The 24,178-nt window shown below is 49.7% G+C and overlaps 2 protein-coding genes across 12 annotated transcripts in view; both read right to left on the reverse strand.

Moving 5' to 3' along the window:
* MKNK1 (MAPK interacting serine/threonine kinase 1) overlaps positions 1–9,386 on the reverse strand; it is a 46,929-nt gene extending 37,543 nt beyond the window's left edge. For 2 of the 6 annotated variants that reach the window (XR_006221363.1, XM_042997002.1), the window contains exon 1: positions 8,838–9,386. The gene's annotated coding sequence lies outside the window, so the exon portion shown is untranslated. The remainder of the gene's footprint in view (positions 1–8,837) is intronic. The other 4 variants (XM_042997003.1, XM_042997004.1, XM_015535338.2 and 1 more) reach the window with 2 other exon arrangements.
* Positions 9,387–9,569: 183 nt separating this feature from the next.
* MOB3C (MOB kinase activator 3C) lies at positions 9,570–20,463 on the reverse strand. Of its 6 annotated transcripts, none has more exons than XM_042997007.1 (5): positions 20,078–20,416; positions 17,341–17,468; positions 16,576–17,044; positions 14,263–14,465; positions 9,570–13,947 (listed from the first exon to the last, which is right to left on the reverse strand). In XM_042997007.1, exons 3-5 carry the CDS (start codon positions 16,991–16,993, stop codon positions 13,918–13,920), a joined length of 651 nt encoding a protein of 216 aa, XP_042852941.1. In that variant the 5' UTR covers positions 16,994–17,044; positions 17,341–17,468; positions 20,078–20,416; the 3' UTR covers positions 9,570–13,917. The 6 variants fall into 6 exon arrangements, with proteins under 6 accessions (XP_042852941.1, XP_042852943.1, XP_042852944.1 ...); XM_042997009.1 differs by having other exon boundaries at positions 20,324–20,363; XM_042997010.1 differs by lacking the exon at positions 17,341–17,468 and having other exon boundaries at positions 20,324–20,463.
* Between the last annotated feature and the right edge of the window lie 3,715 nt (positions 20,464–24,178).

The raw sequence follows: 24,178 nt of genomic DNA on the forward strand, positions 1-24,178 counted from the left end.
GCTAGTTTTCCATCTGATGTCATTTTCTACATGTCCACTGCTATTTTCAAACTCGCGGCTCTAGTTATCCTGTATCAAAGCTGATTTGTCAATTTCTCTACAAAATGAGTCTCTACTTCCCTTTTTTCCCAGTGGAAAAGCTCTGACCATGCAGTTTAAATCTGAATTCTGGGCCCCTGTGCTAACATTTCTAAATGATTTTTAAACTGGAAGCCGGATATGTTTCACCATTACCTCAAATCACGTGTCCCAAAAAGGACTTGTCCCAACCCCCATCCTTCCTCCTTTCCCTTCTTCTCTATCAGATTATCTCACCCTGTCAGCTGCCCACCCACAGAATGTTTCTAAATCATTTCTTTTTTTTTGTTTTTAACGTTTATTTATTTTTGAGACAGAGAGAGACAGAGCATGAATGGGGGAGGGTCAGAGAGAGAGGGAGACACAGAATCCGAAGCAGGCTCCAGGCTCTGAGCCATCAGCCCAGAGCCCGACGTGGGGCTCGAACTCACGGACCGCGAGATCGTGACCTGAGATGAAGTTGGACGCTTAACCGACTGAGCCACCCGGGCGCTCTATGTAATTTCTGATGTCTCTTTCTCCTCTAACCTCCTTGCTCCAAATACTCACATGGTCAGGCTTTCTCTCAGCCTGGTACGTTGCTTCTTGAAAAGAACATCTATTCATCCTTCAGGACCTCTCATGAATTACTGAAAGTGGTTCCACAAAGTACAGCAGTCCCTGGCTCTTTTTTACTTCATCCAGCATTTCATCAAATCCATGGCATGCTATGATAATACACAGAGCTGCTATTCACATGCATGTGTGGCTTGCCCACTAGGCCATAAGCTCCTCAAAGGCAGTGACACCCCTTTTTCATCTTTGTATTTCTAGTATCTAACAGAGTATCTGGCACAAAAAAGGGCTCTAGTAAATATCCAAGTTACTTCATCCATAAAATACTTCTTTATTGTCCAAGAGAGAATGTTGGCACATACAATTATCCTTCCTACTGTACTTTTTATTCCCCAACAAATCTCTTTGGCCCAATAAAACTATTTCCAGGGCCCATAGCAGCTCAGGTTACACTCCCTCTCCTTACAGCCACACCTCCAGGGACAACCTTGACCATCTTTGAACTTCAACTCTTTGTCTTTAGTCTTGCCATTGGTTGCTTCTTGTTGCTTATAGTAGGACTTGGCCAATTTTTAAAAAATGTTTATTTTTTATTTTTGAGAGAGAGAGAGAGCATGCACAGGTGGAGGAGGGGCAGAGAGACAGAGAGGGAGACACAGAATCTGAGGCAGACTCCAAGCCCTGAGCTGTCAGCATAGAGCTCGATGCAGGGCTTGAACTCATGAACTGTGAGATCATGACCTGAGCCTAAATCGGATGGTTAACTGACTGAGCCATCCAGGAGCCCCGCCATTTTTTTCCACAAAGAACCGGATAGTAAATATTTTAGGCTTTCTGTGTTACATGGTCTTTGTTGTGACTACTTAATTTTGCCTTTGTAGAGTGAAAGCAGCCATAGACAATATGTAAATAAACAACTGTGGCTCTACTTTTGCGAAGCCTTACTTACGGATGCTGAAATTTGGATTTTATATAATTTTCCCATCACAAATATTAATCTTCTCTTGAATTTTTTCCCCAACCATTTAAAAATGTAAGAAGTATTCTTTAGTCCACACAAAAGTGGTGGTGAGCCAGATATGACCTGTAGGCCAGAGTTTGCCAACCCAGTTTACTTTCCCCTCCCCTCAATACACACACACACACATACACACACCTCTGTTCATTCCTACCTCTAGTAGGTTTATAGTAAAAACAATCTTCAGAATTCCTTTATGGATTTTGTGTTATTCTGTTGTCTGGAACTACTCAAGGGCTGGGGAGGTAGGAAGTACATGGGCTTTCGAGCCATTAGGGCCTAGATTGAGATTCTGGCTTTCGCATTGACTAATGAAGTTGTCTTGGAAATAATACTTAACCGTTCTGCTTCACTGTCATCATCTATAAAGTGGGGGCAAGAATACTTACGCCGCAGGCTTGTTGTGAGAATTCAATGAGTTAATGTATTTCAAGTTCATGGCACAATGGCTGGCACAAAGTAGGCACTCCATAAATAGCAGATATGACTCTAGCTTGAGATAAGGCTTCCCCAGATTAGCTGTGGCCCTGGACAGCACTCTGTAAACCACAACTGTGCAGCCAGAAGGAATAAACTGATAGCAAAGTACAAAGGCAGAGAGATAGAATTTGGAGGTTTTCAGATTCATGACCCAGGATTCTAAGTGCCTGGTTGGCCCTGATTCCTTCTGGCACCATTTCAAATTCCTCTGGGCCTCTTTTCCTCCTCAGAAAGAACTTCTGTCTCTCACACTGCCTGACTCTTCTCAGCATGGCTTACCAAATACCCTGATGAGCTCTGGAGCCCTCTCCTCCTTCCTGGACCTCTGCCTGGGATAGGGCTGGGAAAGGGTGAATGTGGTCAGACCATACCTACACACATCGGCTTGCCACTGAGTCTTATATAGGCTGGTCACCCAATTCTCTATCAATTCCTCACAAACTTCCTGCCTGTATAAGGAATGAAATTTTTCCAGAGTTAAGAACTAATTTTTCTAAAGAAGTTTTAGAGCAAAAAAGCCAGTCTACAAACAAGGGATCCATCATATTACTTTCAAGTAATATGAAAACATCCATGGAGGACCAATAAGACTAAAGCTTGTGTCATCTCTGTGCTTGGTCCAAAACCCCAAATATGAGCCTGTTACTTCCTTGCTCCAACACGTCTAATGGGTATCCACCATCGCTGGAATAACCAAGCTCCTGTGCTGTCACTCAGGGCCTCCACAACCTTGCTTCAGACTACCACTCCTGCATTGTGTCCTACCACTCCTCTACAAAAATTTTGACCTACAGTCCAGGCAAAATGGATGATCTGTTTCTACCTAATGGCCCTCAACAATTTCCAGCTCTCCACACTTGTGCATAATCTAATCACGGCATCTGTAACATTTAATTGTACACCTCCCCTTAGACTGTGAGCTAAGGACAGGGTGAAGACTATGTCTAATTCCTCTCTGGGTACCCTACACCTAGCACAGGGCCTGGCATGGGGCAAACACTCCATAAATGTTCATGACTGAATGAAAACACCTGAAGTTATTCTTCCCTTAAACTGTTTTAGTTGGACTCTTATTAGCAGACTAAGCAGTCTGGGTCACTGCCAAGAAATAGAAAAACCAAAAAGAAGGAAAAGAAGCATGACCAATGTGATCCAAGCAACGGAAAATAGGTTTTAAGACCGAGGTAAAAGCAACCAAGGCTGCTTAACCTAGAGAAGAGGAGAGGAGGCCTAACTAGATTCTGGCTTTAAGTACACAAAAGGTTCTCATGAGAAAATCTTGATCTCATCCTGCCTTTAAAATCAGAAGGAAATTCTCCATATTTATGGACAATGGAACAAGATGAAGTGGCTTAAGTTAAGGTCAAAGGGGTTTAAACTGGAGAGAAAGAAGAACCAAATTACGTACTACTTTTCTAGAGATACTGTTATTGTACTTTTTGGCAAGTGAATTGGAGGGGTCTTACTTGGCACTTTTGTTGAAGGCTGTGCAAAAGGGAATAAGTATGCTGCTCTGTTCCTGTTTATCGTGACAGAGGTGGTGAAACCACAAGTCAGGTGAGATTTTCTAATGAGCCACTGACTTTTACCTGACCCTCTTCCTATAGGCATTTTCTGTCATGTTACACTTTGCAGCTCTGTGATAGAACTATCTATTATTTCAAAGTTTCCTGATGAGGCAATGGAAAGAAAGAGAAGGCAACAATGTCAGAGTAAGACCGTAGGAAAAATGGCCCTAATAAATATACTTTCTATAAAAAGAATAGCTAACTAGACATTGATAATAATTGTTAATATGATTAGTATTAAAGCTGACATTCATTGAGCACCTACTATATGCTGGGCACTGTGCTAAGTGTTTGAAATGAGTTATCTCAATCCTCATAACAACCCTATGAGGTGGATAATATTTGTATCCCCAATTTACAGATGAAGACACTGAGACCCGGGAAGGTTAAATAACTTCCCCCAGTCACACAGTTAGCAAGTGATAGAGCCAGGACTCAAACCTAGTCAGTCCAACTCTGGAGTCTATACACCTAGCTACTGGCAACCAGAAGAAGAATGAGAGGCTGGAATTTAAAGCCTAATCTCTGGGAATCCAGGTGCATATTCTCAGCCACTTCTTTTAAAGTTTATTTATTTATTTTGAGATAGGGGGAAGGCAGGTGCAGAGAGAGAGAGGGAGAGAGAGAATCCTAAGCAGGCTCCCTGCTGTCAGCACAGAGCCTGATGTGGGGCTCAATCCCACAAACTGTGAGATCATGACCTGAGCCGAAATCAAGAGTCTGACGCTTAACCGACTGAGCCACCCAGGCGCCCCAACTCGGCCACTTCTTTATACTACCCCAACCCAGGAAGGGCAAAGCAACACATGACATTAGCAAGAGAAGAGATCTCAGAAGTGAACCCAAACAGATCCAATATTACAGAGGAAGAAGCTGAGATCAAGGCCTCACAGATGATAATGAGCAAAACTAAGACCAGCCTAGTGACTCTGAGTTAGTCCTATTTCCTCCACTACAGATTCTTGTTCAATGTAAGGGTGAGAAAATGAAGGAACAGTCTCTGCCAAATGGGTTCCTTCCCCAGACACTTCTGTAATAACCTGCGAATCTCACATTAGAACTTAGGCCTGAAATGTAAGGGTGCCAGCAGCCTCTCTAAACTGATTCTGTGATTCTACTAGCAAAGGACGGCAACATGCTTGGTTAATGGTGCTACAGCAGCAGACCTGGACCAGGCAGCTTCCATATTAGGCTGGTGATTCACAGTTTAAGCCTGAACTAGACTATTCCAACAGACTCCTCATTGATGTCCTCCTTCTGGGACAGTCTTTGCTCCAGACTAGCCTCCATTATGCAACCAGAGGAAACAGAACCCTAGTCATGGCATTAGGAGCCTTGCAGCATACTGGAAAGAACATAGGTGTTTGAAATCCAACACTCATCGGTTTGGACCAAGCTCTGACACTTACGAGCTACCTGACCTTGGGCAAGTCACTTTAATCATTCTGAGGTCTGGCTTCTTCATCTTTAAATTGGGGATAAATATCCCCACATTATAGGATTGTGAGGATTAAATAAATTACAGTGTGTAAAGCACCTAACATATTGCAAGCCATAATGCAGAGCAGACCTTCAATAAATGTTAATGTTCTTCTCCCAACTTCCCTCTACGTTTTGGCCACAATCCATCATTTCAGCTTATTTCCTCTCCTTACCCATTCCACTCCTCTCCTCCAACACACACACACACACACACACACACACACACACACACACACACCTCTGTTCATTTCCATCTCTAGACCAGTGCTCATACTGAAGCTTCTCATAGGAATGAACTTCCTCCAAAGCCCAGCATAAATTTCCACCTTCAAGAATCCTTCTCTAGACCCCCTTTGGTCATGTTGGGATTGATTTCTCCTTTTCCCAAACTCCCACTTTGTTTACATTCCTTACTATATTTACCACAGTCAGTCTGATTTCAGTTATTTATGTACTTATCTATCTTCCCAACTACACTGGAGGGAGAAGGCTCTGAGAAGACAATTACTTACAGAAGGGCAGGAAATGTGTTGTTTTCCTCTGTGTATATTTCTCAATACCAGGGTTTTGTACATAGCAAGAGCTCAATATGTGTTCATTAAATTGAATCTTGCCATCCTTGACTGGGAATCTTTACAGAAAGATCCTGGACTGAGTTTATTCTAAAACTTTGCATTTACTACTTGACTTGATAAACATGATAAACTAATACTCATTGGCTTGCTTCACTTTTTTCATCCATTCTTTCAATACACTCTGGATTCCTCTTAAGACATCTCCCCAGGTTATAGGGATACATTGTTGGGAGGACATCTCTTACTCACAGAGGTAGGGGGATCTGCGAGCAAACTCTTTGGAGAACCATTCTATCTCATTGGTTAGGAGAGGACTGCCATTTCCACCATATTAAAAACCAGAGTTGTGGAATCAGAAAGTAGATCTGAATGATTTCCATCTGCCTCAGTTTCCAAGTCTATAAACAGAGTTTTAAGGTGTTACATATAAAGCATTAAAATAGTATCCACTACATAGTAAGTGCTCAATAAATGTTAGATATTATATTAACAAGGTCGGTGGACTGAAAAAAACAGAGTCAGTACTTTCACTTTTAGTACTATCTCTGCCACTGACTGATTCCTTGTGCAGTCTTGATCAAGTCCTTCCCCTCTTGGGGCCTCTCCTCATCTGTAAAATCAGAGGTAGAACCAGATGGTTCCCAAACGCCTCTATCTTCAGTGATGTGTATTTTTCTATGATCATCAAGGAGTCTTCTGTTCCATGTGCTCAAGCTGTTGGCAAGGAAAAACGTGGATTTGTAGCAGCTCGTTCCCAGATGGAAAGGGCCAGGGACAATGCCAAGGCCAAAGGCAGGACAACAGATTAATAAACCACCTGTGAGCCTTCCCCTGCATGATCTATATCATACTCATTTCAGGTCCTTGAACAGAGCACCACCTCCCTTCCAACAAAATTCACACCAAAGGCAAGAGAACAATAATATCAATGAAGAATCCTGCCTTGTACAGAATTCCTGCACTTTCTTCCCTTTGATGACTGTAAATTAGGGCATCATCAATCTAAACAAGGGCTCTCCTTAGCACAAAGAGAAGGAATAACACAAAGGCCCACTCTGAACCTGAAAGCTCATAAAACAAAGACCAAAGCGAGTACATAAAAAATGTCAATGACTCACTCAACCACAAACACTGCAAAGGCCTACTATGTGTCAGGAAGAGGAGGGATGAAACAGACATGGTCCCTTACTACCAGTGTACTCAGGGTACACATGAGGTGATATACCCCAAGGTAGACAGTAATCAGAGCTATATTCGAGGTTCAGCCCCTGCTACAGAAGATGGGAAGGGGGGCAACTAATCCAGCAAGGGGAAGTTGCTGAGAAGGTCACATGAGACAAGCCTTGAAAGACAAGAAAGGAGGAGGGAATGCCAGGAAGAGAGTGCAAGCAAAGAAACATACAGGGAGTATTTAAGCAACAAAAACTAGTTTATTTTGACTGGGGCATGGGTGCAGTTTTGGGAGAACATAGGGAAACAGGGCAGGAGATAGGTTTGGGAACAGATTATAGGGCGGGGAGGGGAGAACTGTCTATGCAGCTGAGGAGTCCAGACTTTATATAGTAAGCAATGAAGCCGGCCAAGGTTTCTGAGCAGAGACATAACATGATGAGAACATTGTCTTAGAAAGATCACATGGGCACCCATGAAGAGGATGCAAAAAGAACCACATTACTAGATTACTATGGGACCCCATAACAGGAGGCCATATACACTTCCTAAGCATATGCTAGAATCCAACAGGTCCTGTTCACAGAACTTCTCTCTGCCATGGTTCAGCTTCATGCAATCTAAGTTTAAGAGGTGCTCTCTTGCCAGGCCTTCTAACCATCAAAATCTGCTACAGCACTAGAGTAAAGGCTCCCCGAAGTCAAGAACACAATTAACTCTGGGATCACACAAAGGGAAGAGCTGAGGTGGGAGAAATTGGGGAAGGGGACAAAGTCTTGAACTGGTCTGGCTCCACATGAACATCCAACCCCGAGTCTCCTCTTTACATCACTTCCAGCCTGGCCCTTTTTAGAGGGGCTGAAGCAAAGGATAGTAGGGCTGAAAGCTGCAGGCGGATGGCTGAGGATCTAGAGCGACAATATACATCAACTGCCCAGGGCGCTGCTTGGCACGTAAGCCACGGTCAATAAGCATCAGTTCCCTTCTCATCCTACAAGTCAGTTCCATCTACAAAGTCCAGTGAGGGTTCAAGACCTAGGTGACCTCAACTCTTCCCCTGGGGCCTCTCTAAAGTTCTCCCCTCCAAAATGACCTAGTTCCTAGAAATCACAGCTACCATGTATTCAGCACCCATTCTGTGATAGGTGCCATCCTGAGTGACACATGTAATCCTAGTCAACCTTCGCAATGACCATATGTATTATGCCCTTTTTATACCAGAGAAACCACAGCTCTGAGAGGGGAAATGACCCAAGAACGCACAGCTAGGAAGTGGCAGGTGTGAAATGTGAACCCAGGACTACCTAACCCAAAATCAAGCACTTCCAACATTTTATTCGTGTCACCTGCGCTGGGCTCTGATCTGCTACTGACCACCTGACGGTAGCCTGGAAATCCCGAAGAAGAGATTACTCCTGACATCATCTCCCCTCACTGTACAGCGACCCACACATGTCAAGAGCTTTTAGATGAAAACAGCTAACTTTAAAATAAGGTAGGACACACACGGAATAAACTCCTCACGTGAAAATCTATTCGTGATGTTGGACTGCCTGCGCCTTGAGCCCAGCCATACAGCAGGGTAGGGGCTGAGTTTCAAACTGGCCACTGACTGAGCTCCGACCTCGGACACCTGTCAATCTAATCTTGACCCCAGGCACCGGCGGAGCCCCGACCGGGGACACACGCTGCGTCCTGGGCTCGCCACAGACGGTACCCCGCCAGGTCACAGACGCGGTCCCTGAAGAGAGCCCTAAACAAGCGTCCCCTCAACATTCCCTTCACAGCACGATCGGATCGTGACCTCGGGCCGCTCTGAAGGCCCCGTCTGCCCTGTCCCGGGCACACCGACTCCTTCACAGACCCCCGCCCCATTTTGCTCGGAGGGATACCTCGCTGGGGCGGCTTTACCTCAGCTGACTCTCTGCGGGACCGGTCGCGCGCACCCACCTGCAGGTCGCTCCGAGAACGCGGAAGAGGCGGTACTAGAGCCGAGGGGCGGGCCCGACCAGAGAGGGGCGGAGCTGCGCGTGCGCCCTGATGGCTACTCCCCGGGAAAGGGTGGGAGCGAGCTAAGTAAACTGAGACCAAGTGAGGGAGAGGGGTGTAGAGATTGCCGGGGCAGGGGGTGGGGCTTAGCTCCTTTGACAAATTTTTTTCGGAGTGAAGGTCGGGAAGTCAAGGAAGCGACAGGAGGGACGCGGCCAGGCAAGCGGCTGGTGTAATTAACATTCACCGGGAGCTTCTGTGTGCCAGGATGGAATTTTTAAAGTGCCTATTGCATGTGGGGAAATGCTGCCAGTCTTTTCTAAAAAGAGGGCTGATTCTGTAAAATTTCTGAAGACGTTTGCGTACCTATCTTTTCACCTTGAGAGTTTCCTTGAGTAAAGGATTACCCCCAGTAGTTCAAAATGAAACACTTAAAAGTTAATTTCTTGGAGGGGCGCCTGGGTGGCTCAGTCGGTTAAGCGTCTGACTTCGGCTTGCGTCAGATCATGATCTCACCACTTGTGAGTTTGATCCTGTAGTCTGCCTCTGTGCTGACAGCTCAGAGCTTGGAGCCTGCTTAGAAATCTGTGTCTCCATCTCTCTCTGCCCCTTCCTCCCCTCAAAAGTAAGTAAACATTAAAAAAAGAATTTTTTTAAGTTAGTCTCTTGGCGAAAACCAAGTGCATTTAAATTAATATGTTAACCCCCAGCCCTTCCCTAGGCTGCAAGTGTAATGAGGGAATGAGTGCTGACTTGGGTTTAATTCAGGTCCTGACTCTGAATGTGTTTCCTCCGTGGTGAAATGGAAGTAAACATCCCTTCCATATCTGTCTCAGGATTGTTGTGTGGGTCTGATGAGGTAGAGCCTCTTAGACTTCTATCTCCCACCATTCTGACAATGTTTATTCCTTTCTCCTTTTGAGCTCAGTGTTCTCACCTGTATGATGGAAGAAGGTCTGGAACATGAGAGAACATTCAGGGCTTTGCTAGATTTCCCAGTCTGGATGAAGGCTGGAGAGGGGAACCTTCTCCCACGCTTCTGTGTTGAGTCACTTACAGAATCCCTCAGTCCAACCTGAGGCCCCTGTATATCCTGACCTCTCCCCACCCATAACCTTCCAGGCCCACTCAAGCTACATGTCCTCAGAGGCCATGCTGGCCCGTTCCCTGAATATCTAAATAGCCAACTGGTCCTGAGTTGCTCAGGCCTATGTTCCAATCCAGGTTCTTAAAACTGCTATGTCTCTATGCACATGGTGACCAAGTTCAGGTAATATTAGATGATGGCTCTGGGGGGCTCAAAGAAGGGCTCCAGGAGGGCTCCCCCAAATCAGGTGGAGCTCCAGCCATACTGTGGCTCCCTTCACCCCACACTACATACAGCTCTTGGGGGTGGGAGAGTAGGAATGGCAGCAGAAACCTCAAAAAAGAAGCTACAGTGTTCTTCAGGGCCAAGGGTGGGGTGGGGGGCATCCTTTACTCAAAGGTGGAAGCTCTGCCCCAAGATGCAGAGTGGCTGGCTTCCTCATTCCCTGCTCTAAGTATTTTTATGGATTTTGAACAAGCAGGAAAACAAAGCCTTCTGCAGTGGCTGCCCAACCGAACTGCCCTTCTACCCCCAACACATGCCTCTCTCAGGAACCCCTCCTGCCAAGTTTTGCCCTATGGGGTGGAGGTGGGGGCTCTAGCCTCTGTCTTGCTGAGGCACCAGCTCTCTCTTCTGTATCCTCCTTTCTCTCTACCTCTGTCCAGTCTTCTCTGAGCATCCCTGTCTGAATTTCTCAGAGCAGTTTTGTGATGTCTTCCTGATGTATTCAGACATTCTCATGTAAAGTGCAGGCCTTAGCCACACAGTTCTGAGATAAATTTACCTTCTCTGCCATGGTGTATTTCAAAATAACTACGAGCCCGGAGCCTGAACTTTCTAAGAGTCTGAGCTATCCAGTCATTGAGGAGGTAGTGGGTACCTGTCACAGGAAGTGTGCAAACAGAGCTACCTTTTAGAATGCTGGGCTGGGCCTCCAGCTCCTAGAGCAGTAAAAGCAGGGATACTGGGCACCAGGAAGGGAGCCAAGCCAGGCAGATAGCCAAAGACAAACCTGATTTGGTAAGCTATTGTATGTTACACATCTAGAATTGTACCTGACACAGAGTATTAGCTGTTATTGTTGATTGTGAATGATCCACAGACTGTGAGTAATGAAGGAGCTCAGAGATAAGTCAGTCACTCACTCCCACACCTGGTCATGAAACAGACTGGGAAATTGAGGTCTAGAGGGGAAAAGAGGCCCACCACTGTACCTCAGGGGCTGGGCTGGGCCTGGACCCCAGGTCTCTGCCTCCCAGGAGAGTCACTGCACAAAGCCAGGCTGTCTCCTTCTTAGGGAGAGGAAAGAGCTGTAGGTAGCCCTTTGCTAACTCTTAAGAACAAGCTGTTTTCTGCTCTTGTGTGGGCAGCTGGTGGGTAAGGGACAGTGGAATGGCAGCAAGACCAAAACAAATTGTCTCCTTGGGAATAAGCTCAGGAGTCAGCCCCATGTCTTGCCACCCCAACTTTGAGCTCTGGCCAGCACCCAACAAACAGCCTTTTCCCGAGAAGGGCTTCCTCTGCTGTGATTGGGGACTGTAGCACTATATTTCTGCCCTGTCCCTTAACCCACTAGCTCCAATAAGCCACACAGATTAAGGGGTGGGGTGAGAATAGCCATGCCAGGGAACCTGAGCTGAAACAAGGAAAGACTCCTAAGAGACTGAATTCCCCAAAGTCAAGAGCCAACCCTCCCTACTCTGAGAGTCCTAGACTAGGCCAGAATTCTGGGTCCAGAATTCCCAGAACCCTGGGAAACCCTTAGTGTCTCCACCCTGTAGAGCTAGGCCAGACGTGACCACACCAGCAAGCCCTCCCCATGGCCTGGGATCTCAGGACAAAGAGCCTTCCCTTCCCCATTCTGGCCCGGCTCCCTCCACAGCCTACCCAGGAGCCATGTGGCATCCAGACCACAGCTTCCCACCAGTGCCGCTTTAGTTTGTCTCCTTTATTTTACCAAAAATAACAATAATAAAGTCTTCCCTCTGTTTCATAAAAATAGATTTCCCGTCTCCCCAACCCCTCTGCAGTCAGCACTGGCCACGGCCTAGAACCCATCTTCCAGTCCTCAGTCCTCCCTGAGGGAATCTCTGATCCCTGGACCCCACCCCAACCCAGAGCCTCCAGCAAAGCTGCTGGGTCAGTGTTTCCCCTGGGAACTTCTCCAGAGACAGCTGTCTCAGGTCCAGCTGGCTGGCCTCAGGAGCCTCATACACTTCCCCAGAGATCAGGCAGCTTCTGGGCCACTGAGAGGGGCATGACTTTGGAGGCTTGGCTCAGCAGACAGCCCCAGCCAACTTGAGAGGCAGTGGGGCACTCTGGCATTCAGTAGAAGTCTTTGCTCAAAGCAGGAACAGTTGTGCCCTAGAGAGGAGCTGTCAGACCATCTTTCCACGCACATCTCACCTCCCTATGTAGCAATCCACAGGCCCTGAGGTGGAGTCAGGACCCCTGGTTTCTACTCCAACTCCATAAAAGCCTTGCTATGAGGCCTTGGACAGTTTCTCCCTCCTTTCCTCAGGGCTTCCGTTTCCTCCTAGGTACACAGATGATTCTGTGAGACTGGATAATCCTCAGGCCCTTCGTGGCTGTCCATCCTGGCCTCCCAGTGTAGAGGCTCTTGGAGGGGAGGGCCCCGCTTCTGCTTCAGTTTCCCCACCTGTGGATCTGGGCACAGGGCTGGGCATGGCGGTGCTGAGTAATGGAGTGTCAAATCAACAGTTTCTCTGTGGATAGCTATCCAACCAGCTGGATTGTCTCGGGGATGGTTGGGAAGGAGGCAGGTCCTTGCAGAATGGGGGCTTTCCAAGCCTAGAAGAGTCCATTCACTAGCAACACATCTTCAGTGTCCTGGGATGGGAGAAAAGACTCTGGAGTTCCCCAATTCAAGTTCCACTGGCTCCTTGGGCTGGAGGATTATTTTGTGCTGGGCTTCAGATCCTGAGAGCCAAGTCTACAGATTCTGGGAGCTAGATTGGAGTATATGATTTCCAGTTTAGGGACCAGAGGACCTTTGTGGATATAAGGGATCAACCCCAGCCCTCAAGAGGCTGTCTATAATCAGGCTTTCCTGGAGGCAGAGGGATGAGTGAAATGATAGTTCCTGGGTATCTTTGGCTGAGCAAATCAGAACATGTGTCTGTGGTGGGCCAGGGGTGTAGGTATCCAGGGCAAGACCCCCTCCTTACCTCCCTATAGCTCCCCAGAACTCATGCTTATGGAAGACGGTAGCCTAAAGGTTAAAATATAGAGCTACATCTACAATCACATTTTGTGCACTTTTACACATGGTCAGAGTGGGGACGCTGACCTGTCATCACTCCTACAGTGGTCGTGGTCTGGTGGTCCCAATCCCTATTAACTTCCTTCTTCCTTCCCTCCTTCCTTCCATTCATCCATTTACCTAACATTAATGGAGGGCCTACTATGTGCCAGGGAGGATCTAAAGCAGCTAGTTCTTATAGAGACACCCCACAGTGAAAACCACATACACACACACATACACTCACACACACTCAGAGTCATCTGTATTCACTCACATAGATTGCTCACTCTCTAGTACCTTTCTTGCTATCACTCAACCACATCCACATTCCCCAAATAGGCAAGAGAACCACCATGGAAGGGTCAAGTATTGGAGCAGAAACCTAGCCAATCCCACCCCTAAACTTCATGTGGAGATGTAGCTCCTTTTTTCCTTCTGTGTGACCACTTTTAAGCTCTCCCCTTCTCCATTCATAAGCAGTCAAGGGGCATGTGGGCAGACTCCTGAGAACCACAAGTTCAGGGGCTTTGTGTGTGTGGAAGAGTCCCAGGCACTTCAGATTTCTCTGCTACCAGACTACTGAGGGTTCTCTCTCCAGACACTCTGTGTTCACATGGTCCATCTGACAGTCAACAACTCCAGACCTGGGTTCAGTGACAGATCCGCTCTGTCATCTCCCTCTGCAGAGACATAAGGCGGAAAGGGATGAGTCAGAGCTCAACCTACCAGGCAGCCCCTTCCCAAACTATAGGGCCTGGCTCTTCTTCTGCCTGAACCTGGCCCCTTCCTGCCCCCACTCCCAACTCCAGACTATAGACTTAAGTCTGTAAACTGAGACTTGAATGAATTCTCTATTAAAGAACAGAATCCGCTGCTAAATGAATTGCCTTCTTCTAATCTATCCACTTGGGTATTAGATTTTCTTGAAGTAGATAGCCTTTGGATCTGAAAATTCTGAGGCTAGCCTTGGTTGGAGAGGGCAACAGGGGCCTTACCAGTGGCTCTAGCTCCCGCTGGTCCACCAGGCTGAACTCGCGGATGAAATAGTAGAAGTGTTTATAGCAGGTGTTGACATGTGCCTCAGCCCCCATGCTGAGGATGCTGTCAAAGTGGTGAATGTATACGTGGACAAAGACACGGAAGAGGCGGGTCAGGATCTTGGTGCAGACCTGCTGGAAGTTCTTGGGGAAGGGAACTCCTAGGGGGTGGGGATGGGCAGAAGTGGTGGGGATCAGCATCCTGGTGATGAAACACTGCCCAACCCTGCCCTCCCCATTCCAGGCCTAGGATGGCCACTTCCCTGCCAGGGACAGAGAGAGACCATGGTCCACTTTCTCCCCACTTCCCTTTTGAACAAAGCACAAATCTCACTGTGCCCCTCCCTTGCTGAAATACAAATCATCTCCCACATTTTCCCATCACCCTGAGCAGGACTCTGCAACTGTGTTTGGGTCACTGACCAACCGTTCTTTGGCTATGATGAAAGTTATGTTCAAATTCTCCACAGAAATATGTGTGTCTGCAGGTGCTGTCCTGTGACACCTGGGTTACAATTCCAAGGTGAGTTTATCAACATCTAGGGTCCATTTTTAAAAACATTGGTCTTTGGGATTAAGTTCTAACTGCACAGCATGGTGCCTGCTCAAGGACTTTCATGATCTGATCCTGACCTCCTTCTCCAGCCCCACCCCAACCCTTCCTTTTCATAACATTCACACAGCAGGTCCCAGATCCCCAATCCCGAGAACTACAAAATCCTCAAGAACTAGTTCAGATATCTCTCATTCCTTCAACTATTCAATAACACTTACGAAGAACCTTCCATCTTTGAGCCAAGTTCTGTGCTGGGCCCTCCTCACCTTTTGCTTCATATGGTAATGGGTACCATAGCCCTTATAGATATGATAAAGTAGAAGTGTGTGGTGGTGACACACGACAGTGAAGCCACTTGCCCAAGGCCATGCTTCTTGATTAGACAGACTGAAGGCAGGATTAAATGCTGTTGGCACTGCACTGCTGTGACCCGCAGAGATAAATGCCACAGCCCCTGCCTGAGGGAAGCCCGGTACCTGTGAAAAAGACACAATTTCTGCACAGCCCCTCACACTCAGGGTAGAGATCTTGGTGGCGATGCCATCTTCTCTGCTGTGGCAGAGTCATCCCCAGGGTTAAGGTACAGATACCTGGGGCTCACAGTCCTGAGTTAGAAGAGGCTACAAGAGAATAAGAGCCCAGACACAGGCCCACACTGGTCCACCCTGCTCCATACTGGTCCTCACTGCTCTCAGGTGGGGTTAAGCCCTGCCTCCCTGTGAGCCCTACTAGGCCCAGCCCATATTCCTCAGACTTGTCCTGCCCATCTAGACTTGGGGCCCTGGGTCTTAAGAGACCTGAGCTGCACTTCTGAATCCCTCCTGATTCAGTGCACTGCCTCTGTTGGCCTCAGTTCCTCCTATGTGAAATGCAGATGCCCACTGTTGGGCATGATGGTGCAGGAAATGGCAGGCCCCCAGCTGGGGAGGGGCTGTGAGCACTGAATCATGACTCAGTGCCCAGCCTCTCTCAGTATTCAGACATCTCCCCTCTGGGCTTGACCACCCTGCCCAACCCATCTCTGATTCCTACAGCCTTGATGTGGAGGAACGGGAGGCCAGGTGGGGGTGGGGCTGCTGTGATGAATACGGTGTCATGCCTGCTCAGCTCCTGGGCTGACACCCGCTATTGCTGCCCTTGGGTGGGGAAGCAGGGCCAGTGTGACTTCACTCATCTCCTCTCCCCACCCTCACGGGCCCAGGCTGCCCAGCTGAGATAAGAAAAGGCCCCTTGGCTTGGGCCTGACAAGGGAAAATTCTGCCCTCTGAGCCCCCTGAGGTAGAGATACAATCTGGCCTTCCCAATCCCCACCCCTTTCCCTTTCCTGGAGCAGGGAGTCAGAGGGAGCTCCCAGGAGGTTGCAAGTCAGTCAGCCAAGGCAAGGTGACCTGTTAGGAGCACCTAGAGACATCTGTTCTAGAAGGTTCTGAGAATCATAGTGGTCTTGCCAGGGTGGTTCCTGGAAGGACACTTAAGCCTCAGATAAGGGTCCCAAACAGAACCACGTAGTCCTAGGTCAAGATGCCTAATTTTGAACAGACACTTAACCTCTCTGAGGCTGTTTCCTCTTCTACAAAATAGGGATGAAAATCATGCCCCCCCCGCCACCCCTTACGGAATTGCTGTGTCAAACTAAATGCCTCATCTGTAGAATGGCCTCTTGTGGCTCCTTCCCTCCCTGGCCAGGCCTGATTTGCCTGCCAGGTGGCACTCACCAACACGAGTGGGAAAGACGTCCTCGTCATTGATGAGGCCCTCAATCCAGTCCATGAGCAAGGCCATGTAGCGCGGCGCTGAGAGCTTGGCAGGCCGCCTATACTGGCGCTCGTCCTGCCAGCGGTACTCATAGCGGGGCCCTCCGGCCATGACCGGGCAGCTAGTCTCACTGCAGCGCTCAGCCATGGTGCCATAGATGAGGTTGATGCGATTGAAGAAGTCTACCACGTGCACGGCGATCCAGTCGTCGATGTTCTCTCCTGGTGGCAGCCTCACCACAGTGCGCAGGTCCAGGCCTGACTTGAGTGATGCCTGTGCCTTCTTGTACAGCTCGAAGCGCTGTGTGCCTGGTTCGAAGCGCTTCCGAGGCCGGAATGTCTTGTCCTTGGCGAACACCTGCTTCAGGCACAGTGCCATGGCCAGGCGGGGCTGAGGGCAAGGTGTCCAGGGGCAGGACCTGTGGCTGCCCTGCCAGGGCCAAGGGCACGGAGAGAGCATGGTGGTGAGGTCCTCGCCAAAAGGGCTTTGACTTCCCAACACATCATTTCCCTCTCACTCTCAGCTTTTGGCCCACCTCAGCCTTTGCCTGGAGTCTAAGTCTTCCTCATCCCCTAAGTCCAGGGCCCCTGCCCTATTTCCAAGCTACCCTTGCTCCCCCTGCCAAGCACCCACAGCCCCCCCATCTCATTTTGCTACCTCTCCCCTTTCACTGCATCTCACAGAGGTCTGGGCCTGGGCTCCAAACAGGTGCTCATCAGACTTACTGTTGACTATTAGAGAGGTGGCAGAGGCTTCCTGCAGGCCCTCCAGGAGGCAGGGGCCTGGATGAGATGACCTCAGGGGTGCCCTGTGGACCAGGTGGTGCAGCGTGGGAGAGGCTGGCTGAATTGTGCTGGGGGTTGGGGTAGGGAGCAAGGCCCCGCCTTCAGCTTCCTCTGGGATATCCCGAGTCCATCCGGCCACCGGGGATTCCCAGGGAGCGGGAGGGACTTTTCTACCAAAAATGTACTTTCCTTTTATTACCTCCGAAAGAGGAAAGGGACCTCATGTGGCCAGCTGGTGGCCTCTGAGTGTGGCTGCAGGCACTAGAGGAGAGGGGGAGGTGGCAGGTCCAGATGGGTACCACTTCCTCCAACAGTGGCTAGAGATCCCTCCCTACCAAGCCAGCCTCCTCCAGACCCAAAACTGAACAAGCTGCCGGCTCCTCCTGCACCTGACAGTACAAGCTCGGTGAGCACCTACTATGTGCCTGGCACTGGAAAGTAGGGGAATATAGTCAGATCTACCCAGCTGGGCCTATCTAGAATTCAGACAAATTTGTTTTGCCTCTTAAATGGAGGCATCCCGGACTCAGAACAGAGTTTGGAACAGCAGGCTTGGAGGCAGACAGGGGTCCTGGGTTCTAGTCTCAGCTTTTCCATGGCTGGGTGATCCCCGTAGCAGGCATGAGTCTCACCCATGCAACATCCTGGGTCACTCAGATACAGACTAGGTTTCTGGGACTGGTGTGGTAGTCACCTCACCTACGCTGTGCATGTGTGAGCTCTTGGGAAAATCAGACCCAGGTACCTGCTGAGAATGGAATTTAGCCACAGACTGAGGGCTAAGCCTGAGTGTAAGCTAAGCACTGAGCTGTGGCTCCGGGCTGACCTCTGACCTGGCCCTGACCCTGGTCAATTTGAGTCCTGACTCTAGCCCTAGACTGAGGCTGAACACAGCCACAAACAAAGCCTCGCCTTAACCTCAGAGCTGATATGAAGCACCTTCCTGTCTCACGTCTCTAATAATGCTGGGAAGAATGGAGGAATGAGGACAGGAACAAGGTGACAATTGGGGGAGGTATCAGGTTAGGCAACAAGTCAGGCTAGTGGAGAAATTTAGAACAAGGATTCTTTCTTGGACCCATAACAGGCAGGCCAGGATGGGGATGGTCAAGAAAATGACAGGTGGTATGGACAGGAGGGGCAGATCTCCCAGCAGGATCTTGTCCTCTTGAAAAAACCCCTTGAAGATGTGGAAAGTCATCTCACCCATTTCCTTATCCTTGACTTCTACCCAAAGAAGTCCCCAGTGTGGCTCCTGAACTTCCTGATCCCAGAGGAGATTTCCACCCTTCACATGCCACCTGCATTCTAAACTCTGCTTGCGGCAGGTGCTTCCAAAAATCATTCCTACTGCAATTAGGCGGGGTTCCTGGTTCTCCTCCTTTGCACAGCCCCCTTTACTGACAGTTACCAATAGACTACCACCTGAGCATTCATCATCTCACCCCACCTTTCCTGCCCACTTCCCTCCACCAGCCACCCAGGGCTGTTTCCTGATCCCCCACCCTCCTGCCCCCATGTTTTTCTTCCACTGGTCTCTCTGACTACACATGACCAGGTTGAATGCTACCTGGTCCCACAGCCCTCTCTACTAAACCCAGAAGCCTTTCTCCTCAGGTGGAAGCTGCCCTTTGGCCACCGTTGCCCCACCCCCACCCCAGCCTAAGTCAGGGCACATAGCTGATGCTCAGGCATTAAGGAAACCTTACAATCAAGAACTATAGAGTTGAAAGAGCCCTGAAAAATCAACCGACCAACCCACTTCTTGCACAGATGGGGAAACGGAGGTCCTCTTTCTGAGAAGCCACCATTCACAAAGCAAGTTTCTGGCAGGGGATCTCTAATGATTGAATTGGGAACCAGGATAAGGTGGGGCACAGCCCATGACAATGAGTAAAGGACCATTTTCTTGTACTGGCTGGTCACTGGTCTGGTGGAGGTAAGGGGAAATGAGGGGAGCGGAGGGAGAGAAAGGAGGGGAGTGGGGGGAGAGGAGAAGCATATTCCCACCAATTAGATGAACCTAATTCCTATCCCCCAACATGCTGAACCTCCCCCTTGCCCTCACAACACCTTAAATGACCTGACAGTGAGCTAGACTCCCATCTTCTGGCTGTAGAATGTCAAGATCTGGGTCTTTCCCCAAGAAAATGTAAGTAAACTTCAGGAAGGGGAGGGAGGGAATCTATACACACCCCTTGTCTCTTCACTTCCCACTCCCATGCCCTTGCTGAGTTTCCATCCCTCACAGAACCTCTGTCCCTTCCCTGAATCATGGCCATTTCTGCCTCTCAGTCCCTGCTGCTAATTCTTGGTGTCCTTTTACTCCTAAAGTGCCCAGTGATGACTCACTCCCTGGGTGGGCATCTGGGTGGGCTTCCCAAAGGACCACAGAATGGTCCTGTCTGTTCCTGACATTTACCACCCGCCTGCCAGAGCCACACCTGCCACTACTCTGACCTGGCCCAGGATCTTGGACAGGGGCTGGACCCAGTTTGAACCCAGAATGCAGCCTACGGCTGTAGGATGGGTGTGTGGGGGCGCCCTGAGGTCAGAGATCCAAGAGAAAGGTAGGGGCGGGACTCCACGCTCTTCCCACCGCGCCCGGTCACCCTCGCCCACCCCTTGCCCTCCCCCTGAACCCCCCTGACCCCCTCGCCCAGCTGCCGGGACAGACCTGTCTTAGGACCCAGAGGCGCAGGCCTGACGTTTCCGCTCCCGAAGACACGCCCCCCTCAAACACCGCCACCCCCAACCCCGACTTTCACAGCTCTGAGCCTCGGACCCCGGACCGAGCGCCTGCGGCCAGCCTGCCTTGGGGCGGACGTCGCCTCCGGTCGAGGCCACGCCGGGACAGCCGAAGAAATGAAAGTGGCAGCGAGGCTGGGCCGTGCGCGCGGCGGGGGCGCGGGAGCTCACTCACGGGGACCGCCTCGGTCCTCCTCTCTGGCCGCAGGGTCACATCCCCAACACGCTGGGTCGCGTCCTCCTCCCGTTCTCCGGCTGGGCCGGTTCTCTCGCCTGTCCACCGGCCCGCCCGCCCCGCCGGGCCGCGGTCGCCCTCCGCCCCCGCTGCGACGCCAGCTCCGCCCCCGCCCTCCCGGCCCGAAGCGCCGCGGCCGCCGGGCGGGGAAGGGGCGGGGAAAGGGGACCCCCTCCCAGTGCACAGACGCACGCCCGCCTTTCCGGGAAGTCCGAATCGTGCTCCCAGCTTCCCGCTGGGCAAAGGACGGACTGAGCAGCTGGCCCTGGCCGAGTCCCCTTGGACTTCTGCCACAGAGGCAGCCTCCGTTTCCTCAACTGTAAAATGGGGACAGGCCCAGCTTGTGTGTGAAACAGAAACAAGGAGCTGCTAGGTAATGGTGGTTTCCTGTGTTCCACTGTCCCTGAGCTCAATCAGGATCGGGTCTGCCCTATCCGCTCTCATACCCTCGGTTCCTGGCATGGTGCCTGGCACATAGCTGGCACTTAATTAATGCCCATTTGCTGAGTGAATAAATGCTTTGGTAAACACAAGCTGAGTCCCTCACCCAGCACTGAAAGGACAATGCTCAGATGACAGGCTTACACCGCCCCCCCCCCCCCCCCCCCCCCCGCGATCATGCCTGATGCCTGGAAGCTTTGCTCAGGCTGGGCAGATTCTCCTCACTCCTCAAAGTCACCCCATTTCCCCCACAAGACCTTTGTTCCAGCTCTTCCCAGTTTGAAGTATCTTCTTTACCTCATTTCTTCCAACCAAATCCAAACCTTTAAGACCTGATCTGCTCTCTCTACTTTTCAGCTTAGGTTCCTCCCCTAAGGGCAGGCAGATATCCCATACCACGACTTGGGCGGACTTGGGGACTTGGGCCGTGGTCCCCAGGCCCAGAGACCAGTTGGCTGACTCTCCTGGGATGGAAGGGAAGGTTGGAGGCCTTCTAGGGTGGGAGGGCCAAGGCAGAGATACGGGCTACAGAAGTCACTCTGGAGGGGTGCAGAAGATGAGCAGGTGTGGGGTAGGGGGAGCTGGCAGCAGGAGGTAGGCATTTACCATTGCACAGATCACTGGGTTCCTCTTGTGTCTGGATCTTCTGCTTGCTTGATGGCATGAGAACAGACTGGATCCTTAAGAATCCCAGCTCCTAGAACTGAGGATTCATTGTTTTGTGAAGCACTTATTTTTGCCCAGTCTAAAGTTCTTTTTTTTTTTTTTAATATGATGTCTGAGTCTTCACTCTTCCCCAAATCCCCTATAAGCAAACAATCACATGCTCTAGTGTATGCAGAAGGAATTCTAATCTAGTCCTTCATTTGTTTGATATCCTAATCAATACCTTTACTGAGCACGACTGTGCACTGAGAGCCTGGGATCAGGTGATGAAGCTGACCCAGTGGCTGACCTCAGGTGCTTACAAGTCAGCAGTAGGTCCAACACTCAGAGCTAACACAAGGCCAGAGCTCAGTCATCCAGAAGTGAGAACACGGTTATGGACTGATGGCAAGCCCTTTGTAAGAGCGCGGTTATCTGCAGGAAGCACATGGAACACTCAAATTGGGCACTTTAAGGAGAGTTTAAAGGAGGCACTATTTAGAGGTGTAGTTAATGTGTAGGGAAACCACAGGGATGGCATATCACTGAAGGGCTAGCAAGAGCAGCCCTTTGCTATCTACCCTAGGCTGAAGCTGTCACCCCCAAGCTGCAGGGGTGCTAGGAGGGAGTGGTAAAAGTGGGAACTATGAGGAGGGGGCTACTGACTGGAGCTGTGGCCTAAGCTCGATGGACATACCCAGCTCAGAGCAATCATAGTGCAAAGGTCTGGGGGAAAATCCTACCCAAAGCCTGGACAAGGGAACCTCTATACAGCCCATTGAGGTGGGCCTTCCAGGGCCTAAAGCTGGAGGGAGGAGGATGCAGAGTGTGGCTGGAGAGGCAATAGAAGTTAAATGCTTGGCACATGGGCCCAGGGACTGTGACTCCACAGAGGAAATAGAAACCGCTTGTGCTTTCCTTATCATTCAGTTCTAAATATTTTGAAATTTCATTGTCATTTCCTCTTTAACTCATGGATGATTTAGAAGTACGATTTTAGTTTCTCAGCCTATGGGAGGTTTATATTTTTCTTGTTGACTTCTAATTATATTGCATTGTGGTTGGAGATCATGGTCTGTAAGATTCTTTGGAATGTGATGTGACTCCCTCTGTGGTTTTCTACATGGTTATTTGTTGTACCTCTGAGCTGAGTTTTATAGGATGGGCAGGAGTTTGCCTGGTAAAGAGTGAAAAGCACAGAATCGTATGTTGTGGGAAATATAAATGATCCATTCTGAAGGAACTTCAAAAGTTCCCAGCTCATCCACAGGGCTCCCTGGCATCTGCCTCAATACAAACTGACAGGCTGGCAGGTGGAAGGGTTGGGAGAAGCCAGAGATAACCCAGGTTCCTCAAACACCTGTATCTCCTTCTTATGGCTCTCAGTCTGGGCTAGAGAGACTGTGTTCTTCCAGACCCAGACCTTGGAGAACAAGGTCGAGGCTTTACACACATTAGCTGTGTGACCTTGGGTTGCTCCTACCCTCTCTGATGGCATGTTGTAACCCTATGGGACAGACACTGGTCCATCCCACTGTGTCCTGAGTGTTTGTGGCTCAAATAAGGCCTTGTCTCTGAAGCTTGGTGGGAGCCATCAAGGACCCAGTTGAGGATGTACCCTCTTCTACTGCACAGCCTGGGCACACGACTCCTCTATGAGAGCTCCAAGTGGCAGCCATGTTGTGTCCAGACCTGGGTACCTGTGTATCTGTGGAAGTCTCTGCTCCTCTGTGTGTGTGTCTGGGAAAGTCTACTTCCCCATTTGTGCCACAAGAGTATCTTCCACCCACACCATTTCAAATCCCTTATCAGGACCAACTTCCTGCTCCTGCCTGCCCCCCCTCCCCATAGGCCTGTAGGCCTGTACCCAGTGACTCTGCTGATACAGAGTGACCTTTCCCTGGGGACTCCACAGCCCCTCCTATAGAAAGCACCCCCTCATTTCCACACTCCCCCCAGAATGGGTGACGGTACTCTCCAGCTCTCCCCACCAGGTATCTGGCCTATAGCCAGATGGGGCCCACCTTCCCCTCATTCTCCAAAGGAAAAATTTTTCTATTTCAGCTTCTGCCCTTCCCTGCCCAGAAGGCAGGCTCTGTCATCCTGAGTCGTCCATCCTGGCACTTGGAGAAAAAAGTGAAGGATACTGTCATGGCAGTTAAGAGGAATTGAGTTTAGATTTCCTTTAGCTTGAGGAAGATAAGTTTCAAGGGAATGTGACAGGGGAAGACAAGGTAGAAAAGGATTTACATTAAAATTCTGTGTGACTTTGGACAATGCATTTATTCTTTCTGAGTTGATTTCCCCTTCTGTAAAATAGAAACAACAAAACAAGAGCTGCGAGGGTCAGATGCAATAATCTTTGTAAACTGCAGAAAGCCAGTCTTTTGGGGCGGGGGGTGCTGCCTTCAAGCATCCGGCAGGCTTTTGTGTAGAAGAGGGTTTGCTCTTGTCCTTGTGGTCCTGGAATGCAGGGGCAGAGACCCAGGCAGTATGAAACACCCAGAACTGTCCAGTCACACAGCCTGGTTGTGCTCCAAGGTGCTCCTCCCTCCAGGCTCCCCACCCACCCTTGGAGTGAGAGGTATAGTTGTGTGCATATGGGCCTTAGGACAATTTCACAGCCCTCTGACCTGACCCCCAACTTGGCCCTGGTGGGCATTGCCCCCTCCCCTAGGTGCATACCCTCCAACCACTTGGGTTAGTTCC

The sequence above is a fragment of the Panthera tigris genome, chromosome C1 (assembly GCF_018350195.1).
Source record: "Panthera tigris isolate Pti1 chromosome C1, P.tigris_Pti1_mat1.1, whole genome shotgun sequence".
Classification (NCBI taxonomy): domain Eukaryota; kingdom Metazoa; phylum Chordata; class Mammalia; order Carnivora; family Felidae; genus Panthera; species Panthera tigris.